Source organism: Xenopus tropicalis, chromosome 6 (assembly GCF_000004195.4).
Source record: "Xenopus tropicalis strain Nigerian chromosome 6, UCB_Xtro_10.0, whole genome shotgun sequence".
In the NCBI taxonomy this organism is placed as follows: domain Eukaryota; kingdom Metazoa; phylum Chordata; class Amphibia; order Anura; family Pipidae; genus Xenopus; species Xenopus tropicalis.
The window spans coordinates 133,172,828-133,188,706 of record NC_030682.2 but is presented as its reverse complement, the minus strand read 5'-3'; the positions used below and the strand labels follow the sequence as shown (position 1 = coordinate 133,188,706).

The following is a 15,879-nucleotide window of genomic DNA, read 5'->3' as shown; positions in this document are numbered from 1 at the left end:
AATAAAACAGTACCTGTACTTGATCCCAACTAAGATATAATTACCCCTTATTGGGGGCAGAACAGCCCTATTGGGTTTATTTAATGGTTAAATGATTCCCTTTTCTCTGTAATAATAAAACAGTACCTGTACTTGATCCCAACTAAGATATAATTACCCCTTATTGGGGGCAGAACAGCCCTATTGGGTTTATTTAATGGTTAAATGATTCCCTTTTCTCTGTAATAATAAAACAGTACCTGTACTTGATCCCAACTAAGATATAATTACCCCTTATTGGGGGCAGAACAGCCCTATTGGGTTTATTTAATGGTTAAATGATTCCCTTTTCTCTGTAATAATAAAACAGTACCTGTACTTGATCCCAACTAAGATATAATGATTTTTAACAGACTTAAGGTATGGAGATCCAAATTATGGAAAGATCTCTTATCCAGAAAACCCAAGGTCCCGAGTATTCTGTATAACAGGTCCCATACCTCTGTAGTAAAGCAACTTAAGTTTTCTTGAGAAACCAAAGAGATAAAAAGATTTAATCAAGCACTGACATGCTATTGTTTTCTTTGTCTTTTGTGAAAAACTACCCGTGAGAAGACACAAGGTAAATGGATAAATATGGCAATTATCTTAAAATTATGATCTCTGTGAGAAAAGTAATTTTTTTTCATTAAGATTTAAATAGTAACATATGGACATGGGTTGAAAAAAGAGACACTTCTTTATCAAGTTCAACCTATTCTATTTAAGTGAAACCTGCCTAACTACTAGTTGATCCAGAGGAAGGCAAAAAACCCCATCTGAAGCCTCTCTAATTTGCCGCAGAGGGGAAAAAATTCCTTCCTGACTCAAACATGTACCAGTCCCTGGATCAACTTGTACAAAGAGCGATCTCCCATAACCCTGTATTCCCTCACTTGCTAAAAAGGAATCTAACCCCTTCTTGAGGCTATCTAATGTATCTGACAGTATAACTGATTTGGGGAGAGAATTCCTCAGTTTTACATCTTTTGCTGTAAGAAAAAAACCTTTACAAACATTAGGATGGAACCTTCTTTCTTCTTATCTGAATGGGTGCCCTCATGTCAGTTGAAAGTACCTACTGGTAAAGCATGAGATAGTTTATTGTATTGTCCCCTTATATATTTTTTTCTAATTATCATACCCCCCTTAAGCACCTCACCTCCAGTGTAAACAACTCAAACTTAGCCAGTCTTCCCCTCTTTGGAGTCTCTATTATATAACATCTAGTGATGAGCGAATTTTTTTGCCACGCATGGATTCTCATTGAATTTCCACATTTTGCAATTGGCAAATTGTTTTGTGAAACTTCCGCAAGCATTAGTTCCAAAGAAAATGTGTTGTGCGGCAAAAAAACCATTGTGGTTGCATCAAATTAGGCACTGTTGCACCAAAATGGGCAAAAAAAAGGCGCGTGCAACAAAAGCATTTTGCAGATTGTTGGCTGTTTCACAAATTTTACTGTCGGTTCGTGAATTTTTCAGCGAATCGAAACGGGACAGATTTGCTCATCACTAATAATATCCCATTTGCTTATCGGAGAACAAAGCTGTACTGCATATTCTAGATGGGGCCCTGCATTTCATCTCAGCTTTTAGCCCTTAGTGTCCTTCCACTTTATGTTCTCCCTACAGCTTCAAAAAGAAAATTGGAAGACATTACCTGCAGAATGGGGGTTAAGATCCATTATGTTTTGGATGAATGTATATTGCCTATTATTTAAAGATAAGACATTAATCATGTGAAATTAATAGAAATAATCAGGGCTTACAAAAAAAGGTAGAAGGGTTAAGTGAATAGTGAGGGTTTTTTTAAATCTAAATCGTATGTGGCTTTATAATGAGTTACTGTATTACTAGCATTTCTACATTACAAAGAACAATAACTTGCAATTAGTGTACAACACTGAACTGTTTCCATAAGCAAAATAAAACCAAAAATATCAGCGGAGTTACTGAAGGATGGAGTACAGGGCTGTCGTTTTACATTAGGGGATATATTGACGCTTACCAGAAATCCCTTTGATGTATTTTAACCTCAAAAGAAAAAAAAAATGGCTGTAATGAGGTAACATGTTACTTCTGTAGATATAAGTATTAAGTCACATTTTGGCAATTAAATATTTAACTTTTTGAACTATACAATCACATATATGGGGGGATGTAAAAACAGTTGTAAAATGGAAAAAAATTCACACAAATAAGCATTACGCAATGTATATTCTTCATTAGACTGTTGCTGCATTGCGAATTCTAATTGCGGATTAAGAACTTTTAAGACATGCTTGAAGGTGGCGTAATCTTTTGGAGTAAATTTAACATTTTCATTAAGACATTTTATTATATTTACAAACTTTCTTCTGTCAGAAGTGGTCGCTAAACAGTTTCCACATTCGCAAAAGCAATATTAAATTTGTGCAAAGGCAAATTTTTTTACCTGTACCAGCTTTTATTACATTCCCCTCCATAGAATTTTATAAATGTGAAGTTTTTAGCATCTTACCCCTATAAGTAATAAAAGGCACTAAGTTTGCCCAGGAGCAGTAACCTATAGCAACCAATAAGATGTTTGCTTTTAAACAGCTTACTAGTAAATCCTACCTGTTGATTGGTTGCTATTAGTGATTAGCGATTTTATTCACCAGGCATGTATCGGCAGCGAATTTCCACATATCGCCATTGGCAAATTGTTTTGTTTCACTTTTGTGAAAAAATTTGATGCACATCCAAAAAAAAGTCACAGGCGGGTCAAATTGGGCATGGTTGCATCAAACTGGGCATGGTTGTGTCAAAATGGGCTCGGTCGCATATAAACTGGTGCGGGTGTAAAAAAAAATCACAAAACAAATAATAAAGCCTCTGATCTAAATAGTATTTATAACAAAGTAAATATAAACGAATAACAAATTGAAGCCCCAAACAAATCAAAACCCGTACCAAATAAATAAATAGGTCTGGGTGTGAACACCCCAGACCTAGCGCAGTTGTGAGGAAACTCTAGGGGGCCCCAATGAAAATTTGTAATTGATACAGAATCAGAAAAAGCTCACCAGAGTCCACAATTGGTCCGGGTGCTCAGGGCCCCGAACCTGTAGCTGAAGGGAGAGATTATATCATATACAGTTGAGCTCCAAACATCTCCGGACACGATATGCTGCTAAAACCAGGTCTTTATTGTTCCATCTAAAAACTAGACGTCTAGTTTTTAGATGGAACAATAAAGACCTGGTTTTAGCAGCATATCGTGTCCGGAGATGTTTGGAGCTCAACTGTATATAAAAAAAAATCACGCCAAAAAAGTTGCGCGTCAAATGCATTTCGCACATTTTTTGCCATTTCGTGAATTTTACAGTGAAGCGAAATGGCTCAGATTTGCTCAGCACTTCTTGCTAAGGGTTGCTGTTCCAGGGCAAACTTAGTGTCTTTTATTGCATAATCCCATTGGTATTATTTACTTTATTTTTTATTTTTTAGTGTTTTTTTATCTAAGTTATGTTTCTGGAACTTCGTTATAGTTATAGTATTCATGGAGTGAAGGAGGGTCCTTGTGGGTCACAGGCGTATTTTGCTGAGGCAGGGCCTTAATTTTTCTTTTGACATTTTTTTCTTCAGGTGAAATTTCTCCAGTGAATATTCATCAATTTACTAAAAATAAGTTTTAACAAGATACTTTGTCCAAGTTCAGACTGGTGAACTACCATTGTAAAGATAGAGCAGCCACTTCTGCATCACATTATCTACGTCACCTCGTAGTGATTTTGCACATAGTTCATTTCTTTATGGCAAAATGCAAATGTTTGAGGAAATACAATGGTAAAATTTCACAGAGAATTTACGCCATGAAAATTCACATTTTTCTTGCAACAGTGTAGCAAATATAAGATGCTTTGTGATTATAAGTGGGAATAATTGAGGGAAACTTTGATTAGACAAGGAGTACATTCAGTTAATTTGAGGTGAACTACCTCTTTAATATATAAACCTCAGACTAGGCAGTAAATTAAGTGGAAAAGTGGTCTAGAACTTGGAAAGATGCCAAAGGTTCAATGTCTGACCTCATCTCCAGTTCCAGACCTTAATGTATCATTCTAGCTGCTGAGCAACTAGATCATTGATCTAGAATAGAATAAGTTACACCATAGTATAAGTTACACCAAAGAAGTGATGGAATATGATTACATTGGCCACCTGTCCAGTTTTGAACCAGACAACCTGATTTTTATAAAGGCAGCTGGTTTTTAGTCTGAAAACCGGACAGGAGTGTCCCCTGATTGATGAAAAATTCTGGCCCCAATCCAAATTGCACTGGAGCAAAAGTCCAAAGTTTCATCCTAATACTGACCGCAGGGCCTTTATCTGGAAACTAATATTATAGTTAAGCTCAGTGCCACTGGGTCTGTCCCACCTCTTATAGTGAAATGTTCACAGTGTGGCTACTGGCGCTGGAGAACCTTGGAGAACCTACCAGCACTTCAAAGATGATGGTAGTTCCAGGATTCCCACTGTGGCCCGTGTCAATTGACAAAGTGAACTTGTGGCTTAAAGAATCAGATGACAAAAATTGTATTGCACTCACAAAGGAACCCCTATAATGATGTTAACACAGCAGATGGTGTGATATTCTTGAGGGTATGCACCATGGGAAAATATATTTCACAAAAATATGGAAAGAGATATTAATCTTCTCTGCCTCTTTCTCTGTTTTTTGCATATTAATGATACACTTATTAAACCCATTTGGTATATTTTGCTGACTATTGGTCCCATTTGTATTACAGCCTAATCAAAGAAGAAACAAAGAAACATGCCAAAACTCTCTGGCATCATTTTTTTTCCCCTATGGGTCTTTATTGTGAAGTGCTGCTTTGGATAAATAGAACAGAAGGTTGATTATCCAAAAGATCTATGAAATAATGTCAGAATTATTTTTACAGCATACAATGGACAGTGTTAACATTCAATAAGCTTATTATTTCATTTCACTAGCATCCTGTCGTGTTTCAAAATGTCTTTCTTGGTCTCCCAGGAGATGAATGATATGCTGTCACTTTAAATGAATAGCATAGAAACGCTAATCCAGGAGAAGGAGCAGTGAACTGAGGTTCGGTACTTGAAGGCTGAATAATGACCATTTGGATTCATTCAGGACATAGAATGGAACATCAGTTAAAATGTAGCTAGAAAGTAGAAATAGTTTGATGTTCTTTTTCCATGTTATTTGCCTTATTAATCAGCTCAATACCTTGGTATCTTGTTAAAATATTATACTTATATTATCATATAAACATGTAAAATATATTTAACACAGCACCATAACAAATTCATGTTTAGTATTGCCTCAGTTAGAGAAATGTAAATTCTTACATTTAGAAGAAGGGATTCCATCACAAATACTTTGGTCCCCTAACTACTAAAAAAGGGGCAGGTTGAGAAACAACATTTTAAAACACTTTTTCAACCTACTTCCATCAGATATATGAGAATAGCCACACAATTAAGGCTACTTGGCGTTCCAATTAGTATTCAATGCATATTCCCTCCCAACATCTCTAACAAGTCAAGATTTCTCTTATGATATAAGCATGGTTCTCTGAGGATCGTGTCACACTTGGGTTCCATATTAAGATGTACTTATGATACCAAGCACAATTCTGGCTGTTGATGAAAGACACTAGCATGGAAAAGATATTGGAGTAAAAACAACACCTAGCTGCAGAAACATTTATCAACATATTTGCTAATCAATTGTTTGACTTGATTAAAGCACCTGGAAAACAGTAATTACCAATTTGTACTGAAATTGTACCAGTAAGATAGTAATCCCCAACCAGTGGCTAACAAGTTGCTCACCAACCCCTTGGATGTTGCTCTCAGTGCCCCCAAACCAGGGAGTTATTTTTGAATTCCTGACTTGGGGGCAAGTTTTGGTTGAATAAAAACAAGATTTCCTACCAAATAAAGCCCCTGTAAGCTGATAGTGTGCATAGAGGCTGCCTAATAGCCAATCACAGCCCTTATTTGGCTCCTCCATGAACTTTTATGGTGCTTGTGTTGCTCTCCAAGTCTTTTTACATTTGACTGTGGCTCACGAGTAAGAAACATTGGGAATCCCAGCAGTAAGATCTGTTCTATTAAGAAGTTATAGTTTAAAAGTTCTTTTAGCTGTGTGGGGATATATAAATGACATAAAAGCATTATCAGTACTAAAAGATTGAAATAAAACCTTACTGCAGAGTTTAACATGCTTGGGGGGACGTTATTGTAAGTGACTGTGACATTTCAAACATAGTTCCATTGAATAACTTACACAATATATGTAAGTACAAAATCTGAATCCATTAAAAAATAACTGATGGTCTAGGGACATGGTATTGGGTTCATTTATAATAGCTACCCACAACTACTAGGAAGTGCCTACTCATGCTATCTATACAAGTGCCAGTTTACCAGTGAAATTGTGAGACAAGAGATCATTGGGGACCTTATACTCTCTAATTATTATTATGCTGTGTGAATCAACCACTTTTCTGGAAAAAGAAATGGATAGTAAATAACTGAAAAAATGAATAAGAACGTAACTCACAGTGATTTATGTTACATGCAGAAGAAGTTGTCTGTCTAAAGCATTTGTATTCTGTAAAGGATACAGAGCATATAAAACCCTCCAGTACTCAAATTTACAAGGTACTTAAGTTTTTTTGTGCTAAAAATCATGAAGTTGAATAAAGGTTTAAAAAAAACAATTTTATTTAGTGAAAAATTTGAAAACCTCAAATGTAAAACTTTGGCATTTGAAAGCAAAATGTTAATTATTTTGTCAATTAGAGTTTTTCAATTTTTTTTAAGCTTGTCGACCTTTACAAATAATGATTCAAATACAAATTTGGGGTATTCCAGTTGTTTTATATTTGATCACATATTTATTCAGATTTTTTTTATAAATAAGGTAACATTCTCATTTTTTTAAAATTGCTAGGTTAGGGTAGACAAAAATACCAAAAGTACACAAATACAAAATTTGATAAATAGGTAACTGGATTTTTTTTTTTTAAATTGTATGTACATTACCTATTTGTATGTTCTATTAGTGTTCCCTTCAGCTGTTAATAAGATACCTTTATGTTTATTCAGGTTGGTGGTTTGACGCATGTGGTCCTTCAAATCTGAACGGGATGTACTACACCGCGGGGCAGAATCACGGAAAGCTGAATGGAATAAAGTGGCATTACTTCAAAGGGCCCAGTTACTCCCTACGTGCAACAACAATGATGATCCGTCCATTGGATTTCTAATTCTTCAAGAACCAGACAATGTTCATTTGCGAAGGTTCTAAAGTCAGTTCTGATTTCAGCATCAAATGACTGATTGGCAGAAACATAGAAACATTTGTTTCCTACTCTCAGATGAATTTCATTGACTTGGAACAAGGCATCAATATATGTTATTTCAAAAAAAACATAATACAACAAAACAATGTTCTCAAGAACTTCACATTTTCATCAGCAGAACGTGAAGACAAATAAACTGCCCGATTTGCATTGTTACCACGGAAACAAACGTTTCCGATTTCTCCTGATGACAATATCAGCGGGACGTTTTTAATAACGAACTATGTAGATATGAATATAGTAGTTACAAAGTAATATTAAATATCAGTTTGATGCAGCTCCCGAGAGAGCCTCTTCATCAGAAGACCCAAAGGTTTGTTTAAAAGCCATTTTGTTTGAAGATTATTCTTGTATTCAGCCATATTTTCTTCAGCAACCACAGCCTGTCAACCATTCAGAAATCATTATTTCTTCGTTCTTGGTTCAATCGAAAGTTTCCATGTTTTTTTCCGCAGACCTTCATTATTGAAGTTACAAATTATATTGAGCACAAAAACATCTGCAAACTCTTTATTCTGAAACCATCGTAAATCACGATACAAGATTAATATTCATTCTACTATTCAAATATGAAATGGTTATGTAAAAGGAAAAAAACATTGTACTGAATACATAGCCACGTGCATTTAATAAGCTGTAGTAGATGTGTATACGGCAGTAAGTACATTTTCACTTAGTATGTTACTCATATATATACTTTTTGCCGGAGCAATGTATATGAAGTATAATGTGCGAGCAGATGAGTACCATTTGTGATACCCTTGTTTAACAATACACAGCTATTAAATGTATTCTTTCACACAATGTTAAAGTTTGTTTTTCACACATTAAATTAAGATTTATTTTTGTTATCTAGGATTATATTCTTCTTTGAAGTTGTTACTAAATTATCCAAAAAGAAACAAACAAATGGAAGCCATGTTTTTGGAGCCCCTCCCCAACACGATAGAATTTGACTTCTTTACAGAAAATGTGAATTTATTGAACTACATTAGTTATTTTTTAAGGAGCAAAGTTACCCTGTTTATAAATGGTGTTATTCGAACATACAGTATTTAAGGCACAGAAAGGCAGCAAGGCCTAGGGCACAATGGGTGTTATGACCACAGATATATATGTCCATCGAACATCCCTTATCTTTGTATCTGTTGATAAAGTCACTGGCCAAATGATTGGATATTGCTTCTCTTGGGCTACTACTTTGAGGGAAAGCCTCCATTTAAGGGATGGGAAGGGGTACTATACATACTGTTATGATGTTATGGCAATATGGTTTAAATTACCTAGCTGGTTCGACCACTCCACTTTTAGGCTTGTAAGCCTAAGGGTGAAGACACACGGAGCTACTAGTAGCAGCTACTTGTTGTGGCTAGTAAAACAGGCAATGCTGATCATTTCCTAAACACTGTCTCTACATGTGTTTTAGCAGAGGCAATTCTCAGTTTTATCTATGGCAGGGGATTTTCTGGAGTCTAGTAGCTGTGAAAAAGTAGCTGCTACTAAGTAGCTCTGAGTGTCTTTACCCTAACAGTGTGAATGTCGTGTCCTCTCAGGCAGAACCATGGTATTTTGAAATGAATTTGAAAATAAAACACCCTCTTCATCAATAGTAGACTTAGGGGCAGATTTACTAATGCACGAATCCGAATCCCGAAAGGGAAAAAATCATATTGGAAACGAGAATTTTGCTGCCTTCGCGATTTTTCGTATTTGTCACAACTTTTTCGTTGCCGTCACTTTATCGTATTTTGCGCAACTTTTTCATCGCTGCCGCGATTTTTTCGTATGGAGCAATAGTAAACAGCGGAAAAACCAATCCGATTTTTCGCGACGGCGACGAAAAAAAAAAGTCGCAAAAATACCGATCATTGCGATAAAACGTATTCTGATGCCTTCGGACCATTCGTTGATTAGTAAATCTCCCCCTTACTATTCAGAGGAATGAGAAGTGGCAAGTTGATTGTAGAGAGAACTGGAGTGGTCATAAGGTCCAGTTTGCTATTACCCCTTCCGTCAAGCAATTCTTTGTCAGAGCAATTCAAATATATCAGATTAAAGGGCCAGTCATATCTACATGTAACAATAAATTCATAGAAATATTCAAGTTTGCTCTGCAGTGTGTTTGTTATCAAGTCTACATTCAGCCGTCTCTTATCAGTTTTCTAAGCAGAGCCCACTCAGCCTCTTGTGTGCAGTGAAGATTAGATAATACATATTCACAACTGGGCCCCAAATCCCTGCCAAAGATTTTAAAATAAAAATATCATGTTTGCTAGAAATGTGACACTTTTAAAACCACTGATTAAAGAGCAAATTCATTTTATATGAATTCCTTTGCATGATATTCATAAATGCACAGGAATTTGTGCCAAAAACCTATACTTGGATGTCAAATTCCATTATGTGTATGGGAAGAAACCAGGGCAAATTTAGGAAACATACAGTGGTGTAACTACATATGACTGGGCCACCTGCAAAAATTAGTAAAGGGGACTATAATACAGCAAACCACATGGTCTGGGTCCCTCTGTCCCCAGCACCCCCTCCAAGCGGTCATGGGGGTTGCTGTATTGTAGTTATGGTACTGGAAACATGTGTAAACATATTGTGTAATTGTACTAGCTACGCTGGTATCTACATGTTTCTTTCTACTGCACAGGCAAAACTTTTCTTTACTTCACAGTCGCTTCTTTGTTTTTTCTAAATAGTGATGAGCGAATCTGTCCTGTTTCGCTTCAGCAAAAAAATTGCGAAACTGTGGAGAAATTAAAAAATGATGCGTCAAAAAAAATTGTCGTTCACGTAATTTTTTTGACACGCACAATAATTTTTTTTTTATGTGCACAACAATTTTTTTATGTGCGCCATTTTTTGGATGTGCGTGACTTTTCTTTGTCACGCAACAGATTTTTCCTGCAGCAAATTTTTGTGCCTATTTCGCAAAAAAAATTGGCGAAACACGGAAATTCAGAGCGAATCCATGACAGGTGAAAAAATTCGCTCATCACTAATTATAAATATTGATGGAATGGATTTGCAACAAATTTCTGCATTTCACCATTGGCGAATTGTTTTGAGAAACTTCCACGAATATCAGGGAAAATTTGTTGCGTGTCAAAAAAAGTCGTGGTCGCTTCAAATTGGGCACAGTCACGCCAAATTGGGCATGGGCCCATCAAATTGGGCGTGGTCGCAGCAAAATAGGTGCAATCACGTCAAAAAAAGATGTGTGCGACGATAAAGTCACACAACAAACGTGTTTCGTGGATTATTTGCCGTTTCACAAATTTTCCCGTTTCGGTAGTTTTTCGGCATAGCGAAATGGGACAGATTTGCTCATCACTAATTATAAACACTATTTTTCATGAGGCCAAGTGCTGTGTAAAAACTGGTACAGAAAGTAAAAATTTTTCACTGCTTTTTGGACCGTTTAATTATTCTAACCTTAAATGAACTTTTACAAGTAAAAGCATTTCCTGTTGTTATAGTAAAAGGAATAGATAGAAATGTAAACTTGTAGAGATAAACATGTGCTCCTTTATTATTGTATTTAGAAAGGGATTTAGAAACAGTTCATGTTTCCCCTTAAAAAATATTATTTTACCGGTATGTGTCCTAGTATAAATTATAGCATAAATAGCATACTATATAGCAGGGATCCCCAACCTTTCTCACTCATGAGCCATAGTCAATTATAAAAAGACTTGGGGAGCAACACAAGCACCATAAAAGTTCATGGAGGTGCCAAATAAGGGCTGTGATTGGCTATTAGGGGCCTCTATGCACCCTATCAGCTTACAGGGGGCTTTATTTGGTAGTAAATCTTGTTTTTATTCAGCCAAAACTTGCCCCCAAGTCAGGAATTCAAAAATAACTCCCTGGTTTGGGGGCACTAAGAGCAACATCCAAGGGGTTGGGAGCCACTGGTTGGGGATCACTGCTATATAGATTATAGTAAAACATTATCTAAAAGCTTGTGAGGGCATGTAGAAGTCAAAGGGAGCTGTCCTAGGCAAAATGTAAGCGGTTTTGTCAATTTGAGTTTTTTTTTTTAAATTTTTGTAGACTCATTTTGTATAGACCCATTAAAAATCAAGAGTAGAACACAAATTAGATGCATTCCAATTTTTTTCACAATTTTATTTGATCAAGATATTGGAATCAAATTTTTTAATAAATAAGCAAACATTCGAGTTTTGTAAAATTTCCGGTTTATTTGAATTGAAAAACTCAAAAAATTACAAATTAAAATTTTGATATATAAGCCTCCCCATGAATAGCAATGAAGCAATAAAATGTATTACTCATCATTAGTGATGGGCAAAATACTTTGTCATGCATGGGTTTCCACCCAATTTCCACTGTTCCCCATTGGCAGATTTTTTTGTGAAACGGGCAAACAAATTCGCCATAGAAAAAATTGCAGTGCGACAAAAAGTTGTCGCCTGCGTAAAAAAAAAATTGTTGCGCTTTTTTTTTGCCGCGTGGATTTGCGCATTTTTCGGCGAAGGGAAACGGGACAGATTTGCTCATCACTACTCATCATCATAAGCCATAATAGTAGTATTTAAGCAATGCAAATGGAATAATGATATTTTAAAAAGCATGTAACCTAGTTCTTTATTTTGTTCATTTTCTCTTGGCAATGCAATCAATGAAGGAACGTTAAAGCCATGACTATATATATTATTTTGCATTAAGTTGGGATATGCAGCTCCATGCAGATAAATCAGTGTCTCAGTAAATCCACTGACTCCCTGCATATAGCTGCTTATCCTTTTTTATTGCATGTGAAACTTCTATAGTAAAATGTAAGATGTGTCACGAGGTTACAATCCAGGAGCCTACATGGAGATCTTTAGATGTAGGGGTGACATTTTTATACATGATATTTGTATGAGTGAATTATCTTTGCTTAAAATACATGAATGAGGTTGCCATTATAAAATGTCTTTGTTGGAATGTTGAAATATGAAATTTTGACAGTTGTAAAATCACTTAATTAATTAAAGCATATAGTATTTCTTCTAATATAAATCTGTTGTTTGAGTACCTGAAGAACTATAGGATGGGTAGGGGAACATTAAAGGAGAAGGAAAGTCATTTTGGCATTTTATTGCCAATAGATTTGCCACATTAGTGCCACCTAGAACACTATGGGCCTGATTCACTAAAGGGCGATAAAAATTATCGCACGCTTTTTCGCGTTAAAAAACGCAAAATAACTTGCGCGCGATTCACCATAGTATTATCGCGTGCGAAAAATCGCCATTTTCGCACGGGGTATTTCTCGCACTAGTTTTACCGTTTTGCGGTAATTTCCGCGCTGAAAAGAATACGATCGCATGATTCACTATAACTTTTGCGCGCTAAATATCGCATTCGGCTATACGAAAATTAACACCTACTACAGGCAGGCGAAAAATTATACAAAAGTACAGTAAATGATTTTTTGCAATAAAATATGGACTTACAGTGTTATTTATTCAAGTCTGTGTTTCCCCCAGAGTGACGCAGCCGCCAGTTTCATTTTTAATACAGTAATTTTCTGCAAGTATTGGCGTGTATGGATAACATGGCGTGCGTTCATTTGCGCAACTATTTCTATTTGGCTACAAGTGATGAAATGTTTCGCCAGGCATGGATTCGCAGCGAATTTTTGGACGTGCGTTGAATGTTTTTGCGGCGGATTTTTTCATGCGTTTCGCAAAACAATCCGCCAATGGCAAAACGCATGAAAAAATTTGCCACGCAAAAATTCACCGCACATCCAAAAATTGATACAAGTGTCAAAAAATAATAGTCACGGGCAACAATTTTTTTGCCCGCACAACATTTTTGCCGTTTCGGGGATCTTTCGAAAGATTTGCTAATTTTTCACTAAAGAAACCAGAACACATTTGCTCATCACTAGTGGCTACTATTTATAAGCATCTACTATTTATATGTGGCTAATATTTATATACACCATTTATATGCTTCGACAATTTTTATACACTATTTCTATGCTACCATTCATATTCGGCGATTATTCGCGTAATTTAGCGCATGTACAGGCAAATACCGCATTGAAATAGTCTTTCGCGAGTTAAATAACGCTTGCAATATCGCGCGTAAAAAAGCGCGAGTATGCTTATAGTGAATCGTGCGAAAAATCGCCAAAATTAAGCGGCGGTAAAAATTTTAGCTCACGTTTTATCGCCCTTTAGTGAATCAGGCCCTATATGTATTCTGCAGAAAGCATTACCATACCTGAGTAAACAGCTCTAGAAGCTTTCTTTGTTTGTTTAAGACAGCATCTGCCATTTTAGCTTGGCCTTCATAGCTTCCTGCTTGCAGTAGTTATAGCTCAGATTACACATTCCTAAGGGTGGGGGGAGTGAGTTTTATAAATTTTTATGGGAGGGGGAGCAGGAGAGGGGAGAGAGGAGAGAACTTTGCAGACTCTGGCCCCGGGAATGAAGGATTTTTCTGAGAGGATAAAGTTAAGTGTCTGTGAGATATCTGTGGATTTATTCCAAACTAAGTAACCAAAAAATAGTAGCTAAAAGTAAAACAATGTTTATTTAAAAATTCCTCTTTAGATGCTGGGGGCAACTGTTCACTTTCAAACTAGACAGCATGTATAGGAGCTGTTAGGGCTACCCAAGATACCCAAGAACATGTTTACAAGAAATCCGGTGTTTCTTTTGATAGAGGACTCAGTGCAGCATTACTGTAAGTGTTTATTGCTGTATTTACATAGACCTTTCTGATAAAGCTTACTTAGTTTTAACCTTTCCTTCTCCTTAAAAGTGTCCTCCCTCCTGTCCTCTACCCATTCCCTAATTTGTGCCTCATTCAGAAGTGCTAGTTAGGGAGTGGCGACAGACAACCATTTGTGCCCCTTAGTGCCCTTGCACTTTGTAAATGACCCCTAGTTTGTTTTTACAGTTTTTTTATGCTGTTGTTACTACCTGGAAGTCTATTCAACAAAATACAGTATCAACTTTTTTTTTGTGCTTTTATCCTTATCCTTTTTTTAAAACAATTAAGCTATATTATTATTCCTCTCGTTTTTTTTTCAGAATTTGATGCCATTAACATTACAACTTGCACCAAGTCACTTTGAAACATTTTCCTAAATAAAACATTATGCTAGATGGTTAAAATAAAGCATCTCTAGTTCTTATCCTACTCCCAGTCTATTAGAATACTTGAGGCTTCCCTGTAACATTTGGATCAAGCCATTTAAACTGTCAGTATATTGAGCAGTCATTTCCAATATTTGAAAATGAAAACTCAAAATTTAGATTGTGCTCCTGATCCGACCTAAACAAACCCAGTTTTGCCCATACACAGAGCTGATACAGTTAAAATCAAACTTCCTGGTAATCCCACCAATTTTAGGGGCCACAACTCTTACCTAAATCAGAACAAATGTGGGACAAGGTAATGTATAACAACAAGAAAAACTCATGAAGGTCCAAAAAAAGAGGGTTCTGAGGGTTATTCTTACACAGGATTGGAATTGTTGCTGACACATAGCTCAAACTCTCAATATATCATCATAACACAAATGGCCAACTTCACTTCAACAATCTGGGCTTATTTTTTTTTTTATCAGACAAAACATCAGAGCACACCGATTTGGCTTCCTGCTCAAAAATTATAATAATTAAAAAGTAGGCAAAAGAAGTCTGCCAAAGACCTGAAGCAAGATAATGGGAAATCAGTCCTGTTCACTGGCTCTCTCGTCCGTTCTTGGCTTTCCATCTATGATCAGTTCATATATTATATCAGTTGGTGAATCAGTCATTTTAGTAGATCCATATGTGCTTAGGAAAGGTGCTTAGGAAAGGAAGATTTCTGTGTTTGTGAGTCAAGTTTTATATACAAATATAAGTATGCTAGTATATGTACATGCCCGTAATAACAAGGGATTTTTATATACAATGATACGTTAGTATGTTTACTTTTGGGCACTACAGGCAAATATTTAGGGAGGCTACAGATCTACTATGACTGGCCTCTTCATCTTTATATAGTTTTTTTCAGATAAAAAGTAAAAGTAGTATGATAACCATAACTTAGTTAGGTCACATACAAATTCAAATGATCTACTAGTATGTTTACTTTTGGGCACTACAGGCAAATATTTAGGGAGGCTACAGATCTACTATGACTGGCCTCTTCATCTTAATATAGTTTTTCTCAGATAAAAAGTAAAAGTAGTATGATAACCATAACTTAGTTAGGTCACATACAAATTCAAATGATCTACTAGTATGTTTACTTTTGGGCACTACAGGCAAAACATTTTTTTAAAAAAAGTAAACAAGTAAAATTGGCAAAATAACCATAACTTAGTTGGGTCACAAAAGAATTCAGCAAAGATTATCATTGGAAGATTAAAACTGTATCCTTTCTCCAGATTTAGATTTAAAAAGTACATTTTTAGCAACAAACTTGTACGAAACTGTGCAAATTTTGGA

General features: G+C 35.9%; 1 protein-coding gene across 3 annotated transcripts in view; it reads left to right on the top strand.

The window, feature by feature from the left end:
- Nucleotides 1-8,256, top strand: part of angpt1 (angiopoietin 1) — a 194,737-nt gene extending 186,481 nt beyond the window's left edge. For all 3 annotated transcript variants that reach the window (XM_002938913.5, XM_012965206.3, XM_031904101.1), the window contains one exon: nt 7,149-8,256. In XM_002938913.5, coding sequence (XP_002938959.2) covers nt 7,149-7,309 — 161 coding nt within the window. In that variant the 3' untranslated portion in view covers nt 7,310-8,256. The remainder of the gene's footprint in view (nt 1-7,148) is intronic.
- The last annotated feature ends 7,623 nt before the right edge of the window (nt 8,257-15,879 follow it).